This window comes from Homarus americanus, unplaced genomic scaffold (assembly GCF_018991925.1).
Source record: "Homarus americanus isolate GMGI-L3 unplaced genomic scaffold, GMGI_Hamer_2.0 scaffold56333, whole genome shotgun sequence".
Taxonomy (NCBI): domain Eukaryota; kingdom Metazoa; phylum Arthropoda; class Malacostraca; order Decapoda; family Nephropidae; genus Homarus; species Homarus americanus.
The window spans coordinates 8512632-8534359 of NW_024734940.1; the positions used below are offsets into that span (position 1 = coordinate 8512632).

At 36.5% G+C, this 21728-nt stretch overlaps 1 protein-coding gene across 1 annotated transcript in view; it reads left to right on the plus strand.

The window, feature by feature from the left end:
* LOC121870567 (vacuolar protein sorting-associated protein 13C-like) overlaps positions 1–21728 on the plus strand; it is a 66597-nt gene that overhangs the window by 10499 nt on the left and 34370 nt on the right. Inside the window, exons 3-21 of the mRNA XM_042372398.1 lie at positions 1136–1272; positions 3281–3379; positions 4612–4778; positions 5698–5849; positions 6654–6874; positions 7824–7935; positions 8730–8960; positions 9181–9396; positions 9774–9863; positions 11779–11944; positions 12915–13057; positions 13222–13347; positions 14577–14726; positions 15112–15234; positions 16609–16836; positions 17303–17476; positions 18258–18434; positions 20316–20342; positions 20948–21082. Of these exons, the coding sequence (XP_042228332.1) occupies positions 1136–1272; positions 3281–3379; positions 4612–4778; positions 5698–5849; positions 6654–6874; positions 7824–7935; positions 8730–8960; positions 9181–9396; positions 9774–9863; positions 11779–11944; positions 12915–13057; positions 13222–13347; positions 14577–14726; positions 15112–15234; positions 16609–16836; positions 17303–17476; positions 18258–18434; positions 20316–20342; positions 20948–21082 (2874 nt within the window). The remainder of the gene's footprint in view (positions 1–1135; positions 1273–3280; positions 3380–4611; positions 4779–5697; positions 5850–6653; positions 6875–7823; positions 7936–8729; positions 8961–9180; positions 9397–9773; positions 9864–11778; positions 11945–12914; positions 13058–13221; positions 13348–14576; positions 14727–15111; positions 15235–16608; positions 16837–17302; positions 17477–18257; positions 18435–20315; positions 20343–20947; positions 21083–21728) is intronic.

The following is a 21728-nucleotide window of genomic DNA, read 5'->3' on the forward strand; positions in this document are numbered from 1 at the left end:
CCCATTCTACCCTACTAGTACTGATAGTTGGGGCCCATTCTACCCTACTAGTACTGATAGCTGGGGCCCATTCTACCCTACTAGTACTGATAGTTGGGGCCCATTCTACCCTACTAGTACTGATAGTTGGGGCCCATTCTACCCTACTAGTAGTACTGATGGTTGGGGGCCCACCCTACTAGTACTGATAGTTGGGGCCCATTCTACCCTACTAGTACTGATAGTTGGGGCCCATTCTACCCTACTAGTACTGATAGTTGGGGCCCATTTCATCCCAATAGCATTGATAGTCATCTATGACCTGTGCACATGTCACCAGGTTTATCTTGTTTGAGAAGAAGCGCTCACTCATCTGATCATTTACTAATATGTCAACTGTGCCATCCATCATGATACCATTAGTTAATAGAGAAAAAGTTGGGAGTTCCCTAAGAGCAAGTTAAATGGCTCTGTTGATGTCCTGGCAGCTTCCAGTAAGTCGTGACATTTGCTAGAGTTATAGAGCTTATGAATAAATATTGTCTGATTGAATAAATATCCCAATATCTTGATTATGTTCATTTATATTTATTTGTTTTATTAAGACATTATTGTTCTCACATGAATTTTGAAATTAATATTGGTCAAATTAACCCATAGATTTGAGGTAACTTATGCCAAATTCTTCCTGTTCTCACAAGGTCCAAGTTAGAAGCTTGTAGAACATAAAGAAACCCATTTAACTCACTTTTAGGGAACACTCAACTCCTAAATAGGCCATATTAAATATACAAGTACAGTATTTTCTTTATATTAAGTATGTATGCATGTAACAAACATTTATCTAAGCTAGTGTGTGCCACAGTTTCTCAGTACAGTATCTTCCTCCTACATGTACTGTATGTTTGTTATTGGCTTATACACTAATAATTGTGTACACTAAATTTTTTTATTTAAAACAATTTTGTACCATCTTAGCTTTTATAATGATAGTTAGTTGGCAAAATGTGATTCAGTTTATGAAAAGTCAATTTACAAAAGTTTTTTCAGCAATAGAACCCTTTTGTAAATCAGGGACTGCCTGTACTGTATAGGTACTGATATAAACCACATCAGTAGCATGGCAGTATAGTACTATATTACCTTCTTGTTCCAGGAGAAAGGAGCTACAAAGTTTGAAGTTGTGGCCTCTGCTAAGTATCAAGAACCAGACTCCTTACCGTCAAGCCCAGCATCAGTCAAGAGTCGAAGTCGTGGGGAATCTGTGTCAGATGACGACTCTTGTGCTGAAAAGTAAGGAAGGGTCTTTATCACATGAAGAGGTCACGGTCATGTTTGTCATTTATGAGGTGATATTTTATGTCAATAAAGCTTTTCAAGTCATATTTATATGTAAAAACTTGATGGTCTTCTACAATGTTATCCCAAAATACTGTGGCCTGTGTGGTCAAATTTAAGGTCAGCTGGACAAGTGGTAATGGAAGAAAATAGATAATTATTTACATAAATAGTTTTAACACCAGGTGGTTATGAGGCTGTGGGAAAACGTGCCTTACCTGTGCATCACATAACTGATTTCTGTTAATACCAAACTGGCCAGTACAGTACAGTAGTTGGTTGTTCTTCTTCACAGCAGCTCAAAGTACGTCAGGCCAATGTCCAATACTTTATATAACATTTTGAAAGTTTACTTAAAAACTACCATTATACATTAGCTTTTTTATCCTTTAACAGCATATATTAATTTACATTGACTCTACAAGTGGACAGCCCAACACTATCTCAATAGTTATTAATTCTTATGATTAGCCCTTCGAAAACCACCTTGGGTTCGCTGCTCATATTTGTAGATGTATCAACCGGTTTGTGTTACACATGACAGAATTCTATCTAGTGGCTTTCTGAGCTCATTCCACAACCCGGAATATTAATACTGAGGCGAAGTTTGAGGAAGATAAATAAAACTAGATGCAAACATCCTTCTCCTAATATTCAGTGTCTCATACTTAATAATAATAGGTCCATTTTCCTGATATATTTCTCTCTTTTCACTTTTTATTGCCTGTAGTGTCTAGTGTAGTGTTGAGTCACTTCCCAACATCTGGTGTAGTGTTGAGTCACCTCCCAACATCTGGTGTAGTGTTGAGTCACCTCCCAACATCTGGTGTAGTGTTGAGTCACCTCCAAACATCTGGTGTAGTATTGAGTCACCTCCCAACATCTGGTGTAGTGTTGAGTCACATCCCAACAACTGGTGGAGCATTATGTCTAGCATTTCAATTTGTAGTGACAGAAAAACACTTTTGGGGACCTGTACACTCAGTAAAGGATTATTTTGCACCTTTATGGGGGGTTATACACTATGACACACCGAACCAAGAAATCAGATAACACTCATCACGGCTTCTGTCGCAGTGATCGTTGTGGATGGTTTCAGAGCCGAGGTGCAGAATATTTTTTTTTAGTGAGTGTACATCCATCCAACCATTAACTCTTAAGCTGTGGGAGATAATTTAACAAAATTTTACAAAAATCCCTACCATTACTAGATGATGTTTGGCATACAACAACCACATCCATGATTTAGAAATCATTATCAAGGCATGAACACTATCTCTTACTTTAGAATTGATGTGATAGCCATTTTATGTGCTGTAGTTACTCTTGTTATAATTTGCTCAGTTGCTCATGTGATTCTTTTCTGCTGCTTTTGTTATGTATGAATAATCTTAGTATAAAGCTTGATGCTCTTTTGTCAAGCCTTGGATGAGAACAGCAAGAGATAAGTTGTTAGATAGACAGATATTTATAAAAGACTGAAGTGCTTTTTGGGTGAGTGTAATAATAATAATAATAATAATGAAATAACAATAATAATAATAACAAGAATATTCCCTATAGTGGGACCTGTCTTCTAAGGCTCCTGTAGTGGATTAATTTTACAAGACAATATTCTATGGTGGCTCTAATGAGCCCAATGGATCATTTACATTTTATTACTGTGTTGCAAAGTTTTTTCTCAGTGACACTACAATCATTTAGTCATATTTGTGTTTCTTTCTTTGGTCTGTCAGTTTTTATCCAGTGACATATGTAAACATCAGCTAAACCACCTCTTATTTGTGTCCCATATCCTTGTTACTTAAACCTGAACACACACCCTTTTTTCTCTTCTCTTCTCTTATCTTCTCATCTCTTCTCTCAACACAGTAAACAAAGGGCAACCATCGTATATTGATATTATCATATACTAGGGACAGATTCCTTCATTAATACATAGCAAGTGGTCTCTCCTTCCTAGGTACCCAGGTTGTCTGGTTGACTCAGAACGAGGTAAAATCCCCACCTCTGCCTCGGTGGCATCCTTTGACTCCTTCAGACCAGGCAGCACATGGTCACTGTGAGCTCTTTTTCTTATTTAGTTAGACACATCCCAACTGCACCCTTTCTTAATTTTGAATTATTAACGTTTTATGAACTTTAAAAAAAAAAGGCAAAGCCCTATCTCATCAGTACCATATTGCATGAACTTAGTCTAAGGTGTTGTGTGATATTGTGTAGCACCAGTTTATTTGTTTTTACAGTAGTTTCTTGAGGCAGTTGGTGAACGTGTGTGTTGTAACCAGTACTGTAGAATTATTTTTTTATTATTATTCATTCATTAAATTTCCTATTTTTTCAAGTTAGTGAACCTATTTGTGTGCCTGTCTAACTTGTTTCATCATTCTGTATCTGGTATTTTATATTCCACATGCAGTAATACCACTTCAGCATTAAAGGAATATACTACCATCTGCTGATTCTTGTTCCACAATTAATACAGTGCAGTACAATAGTTATTATAAACCTTTGTACTGTAATCTCATAAATTATCTTGCATGGTTATAATTGTTCTGATGTTTGGATTTTTCCAATGATCTCTCATTGTTCCCACGTTTTGGTTAGTGTACAAACTGTTCATGTTTGGAGCGCCATCACTCCTCTCTGCGACTGCCTTCTTTACTCAACAAGAAATCTTTGTACTGTCTTATTGCTTACTATACAGTATCAAATATTCAGCTGTAACTTGAAGGATAACTGTATCATTCCTCCAATACATAGAACTTTACCAATGAGTTTGTTGTCACCAATTATTTACTTGTCTTTTCCCATTAATGATCACTGAATGTAATTCCTAGATATTACTGATCTCTCCATTTTTATCAGCATCTTTTAATTAGTGTTGATTGGTATTCATCATCCTTGAAGTACAACCCTGACTGAACCTTCATCAAGTCTCTCACCCTGACCTTTGCTTTCTTCTATTTTCTTTCATCTTCTTTGTTTTTTTGTTTTTTTCATTTTCATTCTCTTCACTCCCTTTCCCCTTCTTCTAAACTGCAAAAGTCACATTAAAGCTGCACTCTCATTAATTGCTCAACACCATTTTTGAGTTTGCTCCTTTGAATTTGTCACTTTGCTTCCAAGTGTTATTAAGCACCTCAACCAGACCAAGTAATCTCCTATATATCACGGGTTCTGACACAGCTGAAATATTAGTTGCTAAATTTGAAGTGATGAGCTCGAAATTGTTTAAGTAATTGGAATTTACCTTTTGCTGATCACTTTCAGACATTTATCTGTTTCTCACAGGGTTGGGGACTGGGACCACCTGAGCTTGAAATCCTGTGTTGACATTGCATCCCGAAGCTTCTCGTCAGACATCCCAGTTATGGAACCAGCGTTTGATCAGTTTTGCCCAAACCCTGTTACTCTCTATCAAGACATTACTAAGCATCAATTGCATATCAATGTACCTGGTATGTCGCATAATTATTAAACTAATTATGTATGTTGTCAGATCTTGTTAATCCAATGTAATTATGGAGCAATGCATTGTATTAGCTAATTGCCCTATATTGTGCCTTTATTTATCAGATGAGAAGCCTTCAATTTGCCTTATGGTTTAAAAGCAAATTTACCCTAATAGGTATTGATAAAAATGCATTTACTGTATATATTTTGCCAGCAGAATAATACTTTAACTAAAGGCTTGAATATATATGTGTAAGCAAATGTTTGAATGTATAATATATGTGATAAATTGATAAATGGAATGAAACACAATGTTGTACAGTATAACTTTATAATAACATTAAGAATTTTTTTTCCATTCTAACTTATAAGTGTGGGGTTTAAATACACTGGCATAGTGAGGGTGCTTGGTGCCTGGAGGGCAAAACATAATTCAAACAAAAAACAAAAACCACCCACCCTTTGCATTCATACTCTCTAAAGGCTAACCTTACATAGCTATCTTATGTGCCTTGGTACTGTACTGTATCTCAATATATTGTCATGATGATCTGGTCTCTGATGGACATTTGCTGGTTGAGTAAGTAACAGCAACACAGAATGGAGAAAACCACTTACCAGGTAATCCCATCTTTTTTTTTTTTTGTGAATGGAGATATATTTGATGTCAAACATAAATTAAAATTATAATTTATGGTCTTACGGGAACAGCTAAGTTCTGAATAAGCTGGATATTGATTTAGTACTCCCTGAAACCAGTGCCCATAGACAAATGCCCCCCCCCCCCCCCACTTCACTCCACTATTGCTTAGTTGGGTTAATTTAGTTTGTACTCATAAATACATTCCAGCATATTGTCTATATATTATCAAATTGAAAAGTAATCACAGTATCAGCAAGTGAAGTAGATATCTTCCTCAACAGGGTTTGATGAGCTCACAGTGTTTGTTGGCACGAGATCACGGAGCCGTATCTTCCAGCTGAGTCCACCACGGAATGACAGAAGATATCACATCATCGTCACTGTTGAGGTTGACCACCTCACTACAAAGGTTACAGTCAGAAGTCCATTACAGGTCAGTTTATTTTCTTCTTCTTTTTCATATACACTGTGGTCATTATTTTCAACCACCATGGACTATCTTCACCAAAGGCAGATTTTGTCCATTAAGAGTTACGTAATTGAGTTAGATTTTGATTTGCTGATGGTATCATCATTGATTTGCAAGTGAATGTGCTCAGTTGCTTTAGTCCAATAATATAATGGTGTAAAATCTACAGACTTAAAAAAAATATATAATAATGTTGATCAAAGGAATACACCTTTGTCCCCCCCAGAATATAAAACATCCATGAAATTTCCATTAATGACATTTTGAGCAACTTTTTTTAATCTAGCCTTACAAAGCCTGGCTGATAAATTTGTCAAAAGATGATGTAAAATCATGCATTCATCATAACAAATTCAGACTTTAGGCTGGCAAGCAGGATGAGAGTGAATTGTGGTCTCGTGTCACCTCACAATTATTAGTGGTTCTTGAGGCTGTGTTGGCCAGGTTTAGGACAAACAACAAGAACAAATAGTGTACATTACCCTGCACTTGGCACACCACCTGGAGACAGCAAAATACCAATATATTGTACTGTACAAACTCTTAAATGTAGGAAAATATTTGGCCATCACTGGAAGGCCCAAGGCACTAATGTAGATTAAAATAATTAAGGAGTTGTGAAAGAAGAAGAGAGCATTCTTTAACATAATATTGTATTGTTCAAAGGGAATAGATCTTAATGAACTTTGCTTACAGTGAAAAAGGCAGACTTACAACAATATTCCATAAATACAGTAATCTCTAATCTGGATTGTTGTTTTCATTCAGATCCTCAATGACATGCCTTTGCCCATCAATATTTGCTTCAAGAAGAGTGTGATAGAGATGCTCGGGTCGTCTCTGGGAGAACTACACGCAAGAGTGGTGTCTCCAGTGAACCCCTTTGAGGCTCACATACCTATGGTCACCCTTCAACCTGACCAAGTTTTCACCGTGCCAATTACCATTGCATATCACTCCACACTCCACATCCAACCTGCTGCTTTTGAGTAAGTCTTAATTAACAAGTTCTTTCCCAACAAGTTATACAGAGGGCCCCCGGGTCACGAATGAATTCCTTTCCTGAGGACGTTCTTAAGTCGGAGTTGTACATAAGTCGGAACACATGCTATGTGCACACCGTACTTACAGAGCAATGTTTAAAATCCCACTATATCATAGTTTAAGTCCTTATATACATCTAAAATCACTTAATTTAAGACAAAAGAAGAAATAGAATGACAAAATACAGTAAATGAAAGAAAAAAATAAGTCATCAGATAAATAAACTATACCATAGATTTCAAGTCTAACCTTGTTCGTATCGGCGGGGGTTCGTAAGTCGTTGTTCATAAGTCGGGGACCCCCTGTAACTGAAAGAGTTAAATAATGAAAAAGCCATAAAGTTCAGACAATAATGTATGGCCTGGCCGGATAGAATATTTTACTTTGAAATAATGTTATCATAGTCTTCTGATTGGTAGTAATAATGTTAGTCTTCTGATTGGTAGTAATAATGTTAGTCTTCTGATTGGTAGTAATAATGTTAGTCTTCTGATTGGTAGTAATAATGTTAGTCTTCTGATTGGTAGTAATAATGTTAGTCTTCTGATTGGTAGTAATAATGTTAGTCTTCTGATTGGTAGTAATAATGTTAGTCTTCTGATTGGTAGTAATAATGTTAGTCTTCTGATTGGTAGTAATAATGTTAGTCTTCTGATTGGTAGTAATAATGTTAGTCTTCTGATTGGTAGTAACAATGTTAGTCTTCTGATTGGTAGTAATAATGTTAGTCTTCTGATTGGTAGTAATAATGTTAGTCTTCTGATTGGTAGTAATAATGTTAGTCTTCTGATTGGTAGTAATAATGTTAGTCTTCTGATTGGTAGCTACTTTTGTGTTAGTTTATCCTGTACCTGTAATAAAACTTATCTTATTTCTGCTTCACTCTTCTTACAGTTATGGCATCAGTTCGGCAGGAGTTTGGTGGAAGGACGTATTGTCATCCACGTGTTCTTATTTACTCACCTGTAAACCTAAGTCGGAGCACGACCCCAACATTGCTGCTGCTGTATGTAGTATTGTATAAGTTTCATGATAAAATTATTATATATTTTTTTTTAATTCATTATGGTTTTTAGTTTAGCATTTAGTAATTTTTTGTTTGTCTCTAACATACTCCTATATTCTGACTTGTCCTTGTAACTCTTGTCATTGTCCATACAACAGTCTGATAGCGTCTCCCCATGGTCTCTGCCTTTCTGTAGATTTTATTTCTATCTTAGTTGTGCTTTCTGTTTTTTATGTACTTATTGAGATGACTCACTGTTGTTCCTTACTCTTCCATGTCTTTACCAAAAGTAGTGTAGGGTGGCCAAAATTAAGAGTCAATGCAGATTCTCCTTCCATTTTCTGCTATTTACTCTACTTTACTGCTGAGACAGCTATATGTATTCAACTATGGTGTTTACCCTCCACAACAAGACCCTGTACTGTATATCTCTCATGTATAAGCAAAATCATGAGGTGTGAAGTTATATGTGATAAGGTGATTTGACGTGGCTAATCACTTTCGTGTTTCTATACATTTGTGATTAAAATAACCCATCACCCTTGTGGTCCTACAGTTATGTTTTAGTTGTGATTTTCAGTAATATGGAAATAGCAATAATGTTTGATGGGAATGTTTAGTGTATTTTTTAGTGTATTTTTATCAAGTCTTTGGTCAAATTTTTCACCATAGGAATGCATCTCCAGTTATATAATGTTTGTTTATGGTTAAATAGGTGTCTTATATGTGGTTATAAGAGGAAAATATCTGAATTCTTTATCAGATTATGAAAAATTTTAATTTTTTTTTTACAGGTGACAATTCAGGAAGGCTTCAAGTTAAGTTCTCTCCAGTGGGAAGGTTTGGGTGGAATTCTTCCCAACTACACACTGCGTCTATCACCGCCCCTCACCCTCCACAACCACCTTCCATGTACCTTAATTGTTACAAATCCAGTTCTTGCTCAACCCCTCACCCTTGACCCAGGTGCTCCTACCACTCTGTATAAAGTCAATCTGGAGGAGAAAGTCAGCTTACAGGTTCAGGTATGTGGTCAAGCTGTATTGTTAGGAAATTTTATGATAATTTAGTTTTATTTTCTGTAAGATATAGAAGCTTGACAGTCATTCAGTTCAACGAACAAAGTTTCTCATATTTTCTGTGTAGTACAATGGAAGCCAGTTATCCATAATTATATTGTAAGTGAAATATCACTTACCATCAGTATTCTTTTTTAATTAATCTTGTTTTCTAATGTAATTTCAGGTGTGCAATTACTTAGGCAGTGATTGGGAAGGCTCTCTAGAAATAGGTGCAGAGAAAGGTGATGATCATCGAACACTTACATTAAGTCATGGAGATGGCAATGCCCGCAGAAAACTTGAAGTGGCACTCTACACTGTCAGAGAAGGTTCAATCTCTGTTTATGTCTATGCTCCATACTGGATTGTCAACAAGACGGGACTTCCGCTGCGTATTCGAGTGAGTGTAGTCTTGTTGTTTTCCTTGGGGCTACAGTATACAGTATACAACTTTTCTAACTAGAGGCAATTATTTTGGCTTTGTCATCAGTGTTTGTAATGTACAGAACAGCAATTTACTTATTCTTGTAAGTCATTCTCTGTTTTTTATGTCCTGGATCTCACATATGGCACTGTGTCACACTGATAAGCAAACAAGCTTCAGGATATGTTGTACGGAGAAATTGCCTGAAGCATCTCGTTTAGTGTGAAAGGCCAGTAGATCATTTTTAGTCATATGCTTGAAACAAACTTATGTTATTATGGCTATTGAGGTTTAGTTATAGTGAAAAAGCTCTAAAAGTAACCCACTGTAAATTTATATTTATTTTATTTCAGGGATCGAGATCAAAAGTTATTTATGATCTGAATGGGTCAGAGGACATTGTTTTATTCCGGTATAAGAGAAACTACCCACATAAACTTAAGGTAAGAATCATCAGTTGCTAGTTGTAATATATTTATAGTAGTAGAGGTTGCATGTACAGTGAGTTCTGCTATAACGCGTGTTTTGATAACGCGAATTTGCTCTAACGCGATTTATGAATTCGGAACAATATTTGTATAACGCGATCGCTTGTTTGCTATAACGCGATTTTTGCTTACTATTTCTCCAATTTTGTGGTATTAACTGTGAATATGGTAAAGAAGAATATCTCCAAAAAGCATTCTGATGATAGAATTCCCGGTGATTATCGTAAAAGAAAGGATATAACACTTGAAGAGAAGCTTGATGTTATCAACCTCAAAATCACCCTTCTCCCCCATCAAGTTACATTCATATTTTTTCAAGGTAAAGTGTTAAATTTACTGTATGATTTCATTATTAGATATGAATGTAACATTTATTTAGACTGTGCTATCCTTTGTGTTAGGCTAACTACTAAATTTTTTCGATTTCGAGTAAACTGCACCTAACCCTATTTTCTCCATAAGCCCTGTTATTTCTATTACGCGATTTTCTATAACACGATATTTTACAAGAACACAATTATCGCGTTATAGCAGAACTACCTGTACAGTGATCCCTCGGTTAACGAGCGCCTCGGTTAACAAGATTTCGGTTAACAAGTTACCTTCCATAAGATTCTTAACTTCGGTTAACGAGCAATCCCTCGATTAACGAGTTTTTTACGAGCCGACCTCGACATGTTTTCGCTTGCATTTGGTGGTCCACCAGCTGTAGTATTAGTCTGCCAATACAGTAATCGGTTTTAGGGCTTAAACTCCTTACTATTTTCGTAAATATCAAGAAGTTTATACTATTCAATAATTTTAATAGTTTAATATTAAATTTTTTAGTCATTTTAACAATTATTGAACATAATTGAAGGTAAGGAAACTAGTTTCATGCGCGCCATCCAGCCTGGCAACACACCAAACAGGCGCCAGTCTCTCTGTCTTTTCAGTGGAGGTAACATCTTGCTTGAGACTCTCTTCAACTAAATGCTTTTTTTCTGTGTTTGCAAGCAAATTACTTGGTCATTTTGAAATTTATTTTACAAATTGACAATATATACTGCAGTGCAGTGTTGATTTAAAGAAAACAATCTTGAATTACACCAAGAGAACTAAAATTTTATGGGTGAAATGGCACCATGGGGTGACTTCTCTTCCACCCCAATGCCTTCTCTTCTCCCTTCTCCTCCACCCCCATTCTAATTCCCATCATCATCATCATCATCATCATCCAGGAGCCTTCTACATACACACCTAAAGTAAGTGTACTTTTCTACCATTTTTGTTGAATTTAGGCAATTTTCGGTGAGCTGGAACCAATTGCCCAAAAACCCATTGAAACAATGGTTTCGGTTAACGAGCAACCTTCAAGAACGGATTGTGCTCGTTAACCGAGGGACCACTGTATGTGTTGGACTTTACCTGAACACAATTGATATACAGTACACCTCAACAGAGCATCTCTGTCAGTCTCAAAGGCTTACTGCTGATGGAAATTTAATGAAATAAAGGTTCCCAATTCACCAGTTTTAAATTGGTCTTTCCTGTCATTAAATTCATTCAAGCTTTTGAAAGTTATAGTCATGAAGTGTAATGGTTAGTAACAAATACAGTAGAGGGTATATGGTTATAACCTTAAGTGGCCTGTTGAACTTCACACCACTAAATACCCTTTCTAACCTTCATGGAGGGACACATAGTAAATGGCAGATATACTAACCAATTGATCAATGCCAAATAATATATTTTAATACAAGTAGCACCTTCTCACCCATCTGAATCCACAGGGCACACACAGAGAGACATTAGTTTGTTTGGATCTCATATGTCATTCATTACCTCATCACTCATAAAATAGGATTTACTATATTGTTATTTTATTTAGATCAGAGTCATCGAGAGTAACTGGTCTCGACGATGGAGCTGTGAAGCAGTTGGCTCCTGTGGGGTTGTTGTCTGTACTGACAGTCTCCGTGGCAAGAAATACAGACTCTTAGCTAAAGTGAAACAGTCGACCCTCACAGCACAAGCACCAAATGAGGGAAGTCAAGGTTGGTTTTCTCACCTGTGTATATAAATTAATGTACAGTATAAATAACTAGTATAACATCCCTATTATGTCTAAAATTAGTTTGGTAACTATCAATAGACACCTATGATTTTAAAAGAGGTTTATCTTATCAATATATTTTGATATACAGTATATTTTTGTTTGAGTAACTTTATGATTTGATTTGATTTGATTTTTAAGTCCTTTTATATAAAGATGTATGTACACTCTTTCCAAAAAGTATCTTTATGATTTTATGACATACAATATGACACAACGGATGAAGGATTTTGACAAACCTACCAAGACAACAGGAGTCACAGTGTTCAATTTGAAATTCATTGGACCCCTCCATAAAGATGCTTTAATCTTATAAACAATAGTTTGGGTAACATAATTCAGTGTTCAAGATGTGTTTACTTCTTTCAATACTGTAATCTGCTATTTGATACTGTAATTGCTATTTGATACTGTAATCTCCTGTTTGATACTGTAGTCTGTTATTTGATACTGTAATCTCCTTTTTGATACTGTAATCTATTTTATACTATAATCTCCCATTTGCTATTATAAAATCTTTTTTAATACTGTAATTTCCCATACTGTAATCTTCTAATTGATATTATAATCTCCTATTTAATACTGTAATTTTCTATTTCATACTATAATCTCCTATTTATTACTGTACTGTACTGTAATTTTCTAATTGAGGCTGCAATCTCATTTTTGATACCCCCCTGTACTGTAATCATTTTTAATGCTGTAATTGCCTTTTTAATAATCTCATATTTAATAATGTAATCTTCTGTTTGATACTGTAATCTCCTGTTTAATATTGTAATCTCTTATTTAGTACTGTACTGTAATCTTCTATTTGAAACTGTAATCTTTCTAATACTGTAATCTATTTAATACTGTAATCTTCTATTTGATACTGAATCTTTTTAACACTGTAATTGTTTCCCCTTTAGGGAAAAACCGTGGTAAACTTCACCTGACCAAAATAGTGACACTGATGCCTTACTTTTTGATACGTAACCTGACCGCCCGACCTCTCAAGTTTATGCAAGAGAACGACAAAGTGGAACTGTGGTATGATATCCACCCCCAGCAGGTAAGGAGGGGGTGTGTGGGTGTGGGTGTGTGTGTGTGTGTGTGTGTGTGTGTATGTCATTATATTATACAAGAATAAAATAATGCATTTATAACTCTTGATGTACTGATACAATCCAAGACTCTCTTCTCTTTTGTTTTATTAATGGTTGTGTTTCCTTACAGTGTATGTCATTTTGGCCAGACAGTGAAAACATGCACATGGTCGTTCGTTACCGGGACCAGCAAGTGAGATCCCAACATTTCCACTTTAATTCCAACCACTCAACTGTTGTTCGGATGGAAAAGGGGGTAGGTAGACTATAAGGTGTTTTAGTTTTGTAAATAACTATTTGAATTTTAAAAAGTTGTGGGTTTTTCAGTCACTCAATTCACTTTCCTTGAGTCAGTAATAAGTTTGTTTCATCCACTTTGACTTGATGGAAAATTTGGTTCACTTGACAAAAGTTTTAATAAATTCCTAAATCTTAATTTCATTGGGGTCTTGATGCAAGTCTTTCATTTTTATATACTGTACTGTAGTTCAATATAAAGCAAAGTAACAATAAGATGAAACTCTGATTTTTTTTAATTTAAACTATCAAGTTAATGTTATCTCTTAATGTGCTTTGTAATTATTGATGTTGTATCATAAAATATGTCTATGCTTTGTCCTTGTTATCCCTTAATATCCATTCAATTATGTTAGTTTCCTGAGTTGCTATTACTTATATTCTGATTATTATTTATTACTCCTTTGAATCTTGCCCCATCATTCAAATTGTTGTACTGTGAAAGATATGCTCTGCCTGACTAGTCCCCGTCCACAACACTGCCCTAGTTATCTTTCTAATTTACCCACATCACTTCACACAACCTATCATTACTCATTACTTATTCATTCCCCAAAATTACTTCACACTTATGTTTTTCGTTCATTCACATACATCCTGGAGGTCCGCCACTTTCATTTTTAGTACAGTATATCCTTCACCTCATCCATTCATCTTATCTTAATCTTCCCTTCCCCCATCCTGCCATCCACCTCTCAACTACACTATACAATTTTGCCAATCTTTCACTTTCCATCGTATCTGTGTCCTTACCACCTGACCAGACCCTGAACATGCCTACCTGACATTTTCATTACACATATTTTAATTTCTGTATATATTATTCTCTGCATCTTACTGAATCACATATTGCTCTTAAGTACATGATTAGCTTTTCCTCTTGCATCCAGAGTCCAAGGTTTATCCCTTTATGGTGAATCTCATGTTCATCCCTATCTTTGCCTCATTTGATATGACTTTCTCTTCAGACATTTTTCAGTACATCATTGCCTTTGCTACTCTGTGATTTAGTTCATTTTCTCCTGTACTACTGACACATCCTCTTAGTCATCTGAAATATTTCACTTTTTCCATTTTGTCTCCATTCAATCTAAAATTCTTTTCTCCTCGTTGTCTCCTTCTTTTCTTATCAATTTACCTTTGTTCCAATTCACAACTAACTTTACCTATTGATTTCACCAATGACAGAGAGCACTGAATGCCAGTGTGGCAGGGGTGGGGTCTGACCATCCAGTGACAATCACCTTTGATAGATACCAGGCTGGTGATGCACCAGTTAGAATTGAGAACTGGTGTGAGGACGTACACCTTCGCCTTCACCAAAAAGGCTCTAACCAGGTAACCAAGATGAATAGTCCTTAAAGCTATATGGAGCAAATGTTTACAATAAGTATTTGGTTAGTGGGAGGAGATATGTTGTACATTTGGGGACAATAAGAGGATTAGGCATATCAAGCCTTTTTTTTATCTCATTCAAATTGGTAGACTGGAGGCCATTTGACTTTTGATGTTCTGCTATACTTTTCCGTAGACAAACTATCAACATTTTAAAAGGATAGTATAGTTGTGCATATTATGTATGTTTTGCAATCCTCTGCCTCCAATCCCTCCCCAATATTTGATGTATCTTTATGCTTCCTTTTAATAACCCATATTGACAATTGCGTAAGGTTGATAAATAGAGACTGAAAGAGACTAATTCATTTTTATCTCAACCTTGCAGACTCATCTCCTTGCACCACACCAGTCACAGTTGTACACGTGGGATGACCCGACACTGCCTCATGAGCTGCTGTGGAATATCTACAACAGAAAGAACGAAGACATAGTCGCTGTTATTGATAAGGTGACGAGGAGTTTATTTTACTGTGTGAAGAGAAGGAGTGCTGGCTTATGAGGGGTGAGAGTGATGGCTTATGAGGGGTGAGAGTGCTGGCTTATGAGGGGTGAGAGTGATGGCTTATGAGGGGTGAGAGTGATGGCTTATGAGGGGGTGAGAGGATGGCTGGCCTTGAGGTGAGAGGAGTGAGAGTGATGGCTTATGAGGGGTGAGAGTGAGAGGGGTGAGAGTGATGGCTTATGAGAGGGTGAGAGTGATGGTGAGAGGTGAGGATGGCTTATGAGAGGTGAGAGTGATGGCTATGAGGGTGAGAGGATGGCTTATGAGGGGTGAGGATGGTGAGGGGTGATGGCTATGAGGGGTGAGAGGATGGGGTGAGAGTGATGGCTGAGGTGAGAGTGATGGCTTATGAGGGGTGAGAGGATGGCTTAAGAGGGGTGAGAGTGATGGCTTATGAGGGGTGAGAGTGATGGCAGAGAGGGTGAGAGTGATGGTTTATGAGGGGTGAGAGTGATGGCTTGAGGGTGAGAGTGATGGCTATGAGAGAGGGTGAGAGAGGATGGCTTATGAAGGGTGAGAGTGATGGCTTATGAGAGGTGAGAGGATGGCTTTTGAGAGGTGAGAGAGATGGCTTGAGGGTGAGAGTGATGGCTTATGAGAGGTGAGAGTGATGGCTTATGAGGGGTGAGAGTGATGGCTTATGAGGGTGAGAGTGATGGTTTATGAGGGGTGAGAGTGATGGTGAGGTGAGAGGATGGATGGTTGAGAGGTGAGAGTGATGGCTTGAGAGGTGAGAGGATGGCTTATGAGAGGTGAGAGAGTGATGGTGAGAGGTGAGAGTGATGGCTTGAGAGGTGAGAGGATGGCTTTGAGTGAGAGTGAGAGTGAGAGGTGAGAGTGATGGCTTATGAGAGGTGAGAGTGATGGCTTATGAGAGGTGAGAGTGATGGCTTATGAGAGGTGAGAGTGATGGCTTATGAGAGGTGAGAGTGATGGCTTATGAGAGTAGTGTGTATATGGCTTTTGCTTCAGACTACCGTGTGCTTTGGTGGGAAATGTCTTACAGGATGGCAAAGATAGGTAATACATGATGAATGATTGAGAAGGAGACAGAGGGGTTGAGAGAGAGAGAGAGAGAGAGAGAGAGAGAGAGAGAGATCATATAGGTAAGACTGAGAGGAGGACACGAGGGTAGAAGAGTGGGAGAGAAAGTGACTAAAGTAAGAGTGAAAGATGGTAAAAAGTGAAATTGAAGCAGCATATGAGAGACAAAAAGAGAGTTAGAGAGAATGTGAGTGATCTTGAAATGACATAAATAAAAGTTTTGATTCTATTTCATAATAAATTAGATCATAAGTTTTTATTCTATTCCATTACCAGGATGACCACGGGAGTAAATGCGTCACCGTCACGTCACTTAAGCCTGGCATTGTGCGAACGAAATCCCAGTCCAGCGTCGGCACTCCTAAAACTAGACCCAAGAGACTCGGTCAGCGTCAGCGGGCTAAGACCACAGTATCGGCTTCTTCAACAGACTCCGACGATGAGACCGACAGTGCCACTGATAAAGGCCACAACCAGCTCCTAGTTCCTGACCACAAGTCCCAGGTAATGTTTGTGTTGGGGATTGTTATCTGTCTGCTCATCTTGGATACTGTACCTACCTGAAACATGATCCTCATCATTTTTTTCTTTATCAGTTTCAGTAGACCACCATTCCTACTTGTTAAAATGAATACAGTACAGTATTGCGAATGTTATTGCTATGTAATACTGTAATGAAAATATAAAACTAATTTAATTCATACAAGTTAATTAATTTTCTTTAATAAACCACTACATCTGCTTAAAAATTCAGAAGTTTGCCAACATTGAACATTGTCATATAAGCTTCATTCCACCATCCTTAATGAAAAGAGTAACCAAATAAATTAATATGCAAAACTTCACATTTCCATTTTCTGGGTTAAAACAGTTATTTTTAAAATCTAAATTTTTAAATATTTTTTCATTAATTTAATCAGTTATTTTTAGCAATATAAGAATATCGTTCTCTTTGTCTGTGCATGAGCAGCTTGGCAGGACACGGAGAGACAAGATGCTGGTCCACTGGGTGAGCTACAAGCAGGGGAGTCAGCGAGTGTTGCTCTTTACTCAATCTGACCATCTGGCTGCCACCACCCGCCTCCCCATGGAGAGAGCCACTATTGAGCTATGCCTTGCTATGGAGAAGATTGGCTTATCTCTTGTGAGTGTTTTTTCAACACAGTTATCTTTGTTTTGGTAATAATGGTCACCAACCCTGGAGTTCTGTCAAGTTCTATTATACTGTACAGGTATATGGTAAATAGTTGTAACATGCAAATAATTTTATAAGAGAATGAAATATTGCCCATGGTGTTTTGAAATTAAGGATAGCATTATCACAAGTCGCCCACTTCCTCCCATAAGTCATAAGTAGGCTTAGGATAATTATGCATTTGCATATGTGCATATGCAAATGCATATTTAAGCCAGTTTTGAGCTAAAGTGCATATTCATATTTTTTTGTTTTATAAGGCATATATTTGGAAAATTCCAAAATATTATAAAGCATTCTTCAACCTCAAGGGTCAAAAAATTCGTGAGCATAACAGCAACGCTGGGGCAGAAATTACTAATATTTGAAATATAAAAGTCCATTTTATTGCACTAATACAAAATCGAAAATACGCGATTTTGTTTTAGTGTCATAATATCCAAAAGGAACATACGTACTTAAGTGACGTTTATATAGCTCAACATTAGGCTGTGGTTAGCTAGGCCGTGATTGGCTGGTCAGTGGACATGAACTGTACGTGATGGGTTCGTGTTCAGCCAGGCAGGGTATAGATGCACGGGTTCCACCAGTTCCCTCCTGACACTCTTTTGTTCTTCTATTTTAAATGCATAATTATCCTAAGCCTAGTCATAAGATATAGCTCCTTACTTCAATCATTCACTTTTATTTTGTATGATGTCAAGGTGGGAGTACATTTTCTTTCCTCTAGATCAATGATGGACATCGAGAAGTAGCGTACATGAGCTTAATGCCTGAAGCAGCAAAGTGGGAGCTGGAAGTTGATGGAGTATGGAAAGTTCCTCCCAGTTTAGAACTTATAGCTTGGTTAGAAGACCAGTACTTACATAACAAACACTCCAAGGTTAACCTCAAAGGCTCACTACAAGTAAGTTAGTAGTGTACCAGCTCTTGTCTTGAATTCAGATTTATTGTAGTGATTCAGACTTTGATTATAAATCCATAGAAGCATGTCATTTTTATTTACATTTATTGAACAAATATTTATTTTGGCTTAAAAAGTTTGATTAGTCACAGAATTGTAATTAAGGGCTTTAGTATGCTTGATAAAAAAGTGTGTATATTTTACAACTACAGTACTGTAGAACACTTGTATCACATAGTGAAATAGATAGACACAAGATTGTTCTTACAATATACATGTATTATGTAGCACATAGCTTGCTCTTCTTCTTCTGCATCTTGTTCATTGATCTCTAGTGTTTAGGATTTCCACATGTCAGGCCTTGGTCAGTGTGTTAGTGGATAAAAGATTTATTTATTACACTGAATTTCAAGTATTGCAAACCTCCAACTAGAGTTACAGGGTTTTTATTTATACAGTATGATCCTCCATATTTGGAAATTCAGTTATTGCCATTTTGAATTATGTTTTGGTTTAATTAATCTCACCATCATGTAAAAGTGGGAGATGATACAGTACAGCATATGTTAGTTTAGCTTGACTTTTTTATAATGGTCCCACTGTACTGTACTATCATGTATCCCTTCATTCCATTTCTTTTCCACTTTTATTCTAAAGCAAGGTTTAAGTTGAGAGTTTTAATATTGGATAGTAACTATTGTTAACTGCAAGACCCACATCACTATTACACCCCCGGCAGAGGCCACCTTCAACAGTGGTTTTTGTCACGTCTTATGGTAGCATATGTCAGCCATGAAGATGTTGTTTTTGTTGCCATCAGCTCCTCTCCCTCTTGAGAAAGGACTGTATTAATACTTCAGTCTTTGTCCTGATGGTCACATCAAAACCCTCAGTTTGACTCTCATATTTCAATCTACAGAGTACTTTTGGCAATAAAAGGGAGTTGTAACTTTGCCCCCTTATTCTCTGCCCTGATATTGAACCTACAACTTCTCTAGTTTCCAGAGATGATGGTATGGAGAGCTTTATCTGAGATGAATAAGAGTTGTGATAACAGGATTTGTTTTATTTCACAGTTTTTTGTATCAATTGTTGTCACATATTAGTCTCTTGAAGTTTTTGTAAACAGTAGTAACATGAAAGGTATTTTAACATACTGTTCCTCTCTCATTCTTTGATGGGGCTGTAAACAGCAGGAACTGAGAGATTTAAATTGTTTATTTTCTTCTGTGGCCTAAGGTGATTCAAAATAGTGAATCTACTTGCGGATTTGACTTCTGACCTGAAACCTCACTGGTTCTGAGAAAACCACTGGCTTTAAGGTTCATAATTGTGAATTAACTGGGTGGGGAGTTACTTGCAGCAAAAACACATCTGCCATTAATTATATCAAAACCCTCTGGTGAAGGAAGGCCTTACCAGGGTGTGTTTAACAGGTCTTGTAAGTCACTTGTTTCTACCCTCAGATATAAAACAGGATTTCATATTTCACTCAATTTAGCTATGCTTTAAATGCAGTTATCAGGTATTAATTATTCCACTTTTGGTATGTTTTGTTTTAATTTTGCATAAATAGCCATCCACAGACAACAGTGAGAAGAGATAGGCTCCTGTGATTGGCCAAGTGCAGTAAGAGGTCTTGTATTCAGTTAAAGCATGGAAAGGTTATTTTATTAAACTTCTTTAGTAATTAGATCTTTGTAAATTATCATTATGTTATGCATGATTACTTCTTTCCTGTCACCGTGTTTTAGAAGTTGCATATATTTTCTTCAGTATTTTCTTCTCTGCTTTAGAATGATACTGTACTGTACTGTACTGTATATAGTTTTGAAATGTATTTTTTCCTTAATGTATTTTTTATGTTCTTTTCGTTTTTTCTAGATCAAAAAGAAAGAAATTAAGGCGGAGGTAAGTTTTAAACAATCTTCAATAGCAGTTGTGATTTTCTTTTAATACAATAAAACTCTTCTCAATCATTGTACTAAAACATATACAATACTTTAATGTGTACATAGAAATGATTTTATGTCATCCAGAATATGTAAAGATTCAGTATATTATTAGGTGATGAGATTGAGAGGCAACTTGTGTGATTTTTTTGTATGTAAAGATTCTTAATTTGGGTTTTAAGTTTAACTATTACATAACTGGCTTTAAGTTTTATCCAATACATAACTGGTTTTAAGTCTTATCCATTACATAACTAGTTTTAAGTTTTATCACCTTTACAACATTCAATTGAACATTTACATGCGATTACCTGCAGTAAATTGGCAATAATATGATACAGCTTGTGTGAGGGGAATGTCTACACATGGGGTCTTATGATTGTTTTGTTTTTATTTTGAAGATAAATTTATATCTCTGACACATTATTATGATTTCAGTAATTAATGCATCCATAGATTAAATATTAGGATGCTGTACATTAACCATTTAAAAGATATTACATTGAAGTTGCTAACATTTTATCTCCTCACTGCTAAACTTATCACTGCCCTTTGTGTGTGCAGGTGGACCTATCAAAGATGTACATGACGCGGCCCTTCAGTGGTAAGCTCCGGCGGTCAAAACGGCCCGCACTATGGCTCCACTACAGACACTCGCACCATTATACCTACGCTTCCACTCAGATCCATCGCATACAGGTAAGTGAGATAACCTAAAGTTCAGGAATGATGTTTTGTATTAATTGAGTCGTCATTTATTTTGAGCAGGAAATAATATTGATTAACAAAAAAAGATCTTTGTTTTGGTAATCATAATTCATTGTAAGTTAGATAACAGAAACTTTAATATAAGAAAGTCATTTTAATGTATACAGTACATGTGAAAAGTAGATCTGAGAGCAAGAGTTATCTCTCATAACTCTACCTTTAGTACTACTCTTCTCTCACTTAATATAACAACTACAAACACAACAGGTGAACTGTGGGGTTAGGTTATAGTAACTACCAAGGTACATCAAGTCAGGATCAACTTTCTTAATAGTTAAATGCAGAAATTATTTTGGTCTATTGGGAGGACAGGCTTGACCTCAGAACCTGAATAGCAGCGCCTGCTGTTTAACCACAACAACTGTGACTAAAATATAGAAGCAAAGAAATGAGGGAGAATAAGTAGAAGCATTGGATGTATGATAACTTGTGATAAATCAAATGTTGGGGTTATGATGTGGACGTGACCAGTGGAATTGAACCCTTAGAAACACACACACACTATTCCAAGACTGGTGCTTTATAGATGACAGGTTTGAGACACAGTTCCATATACTCTTTCATTCTAATTTATATC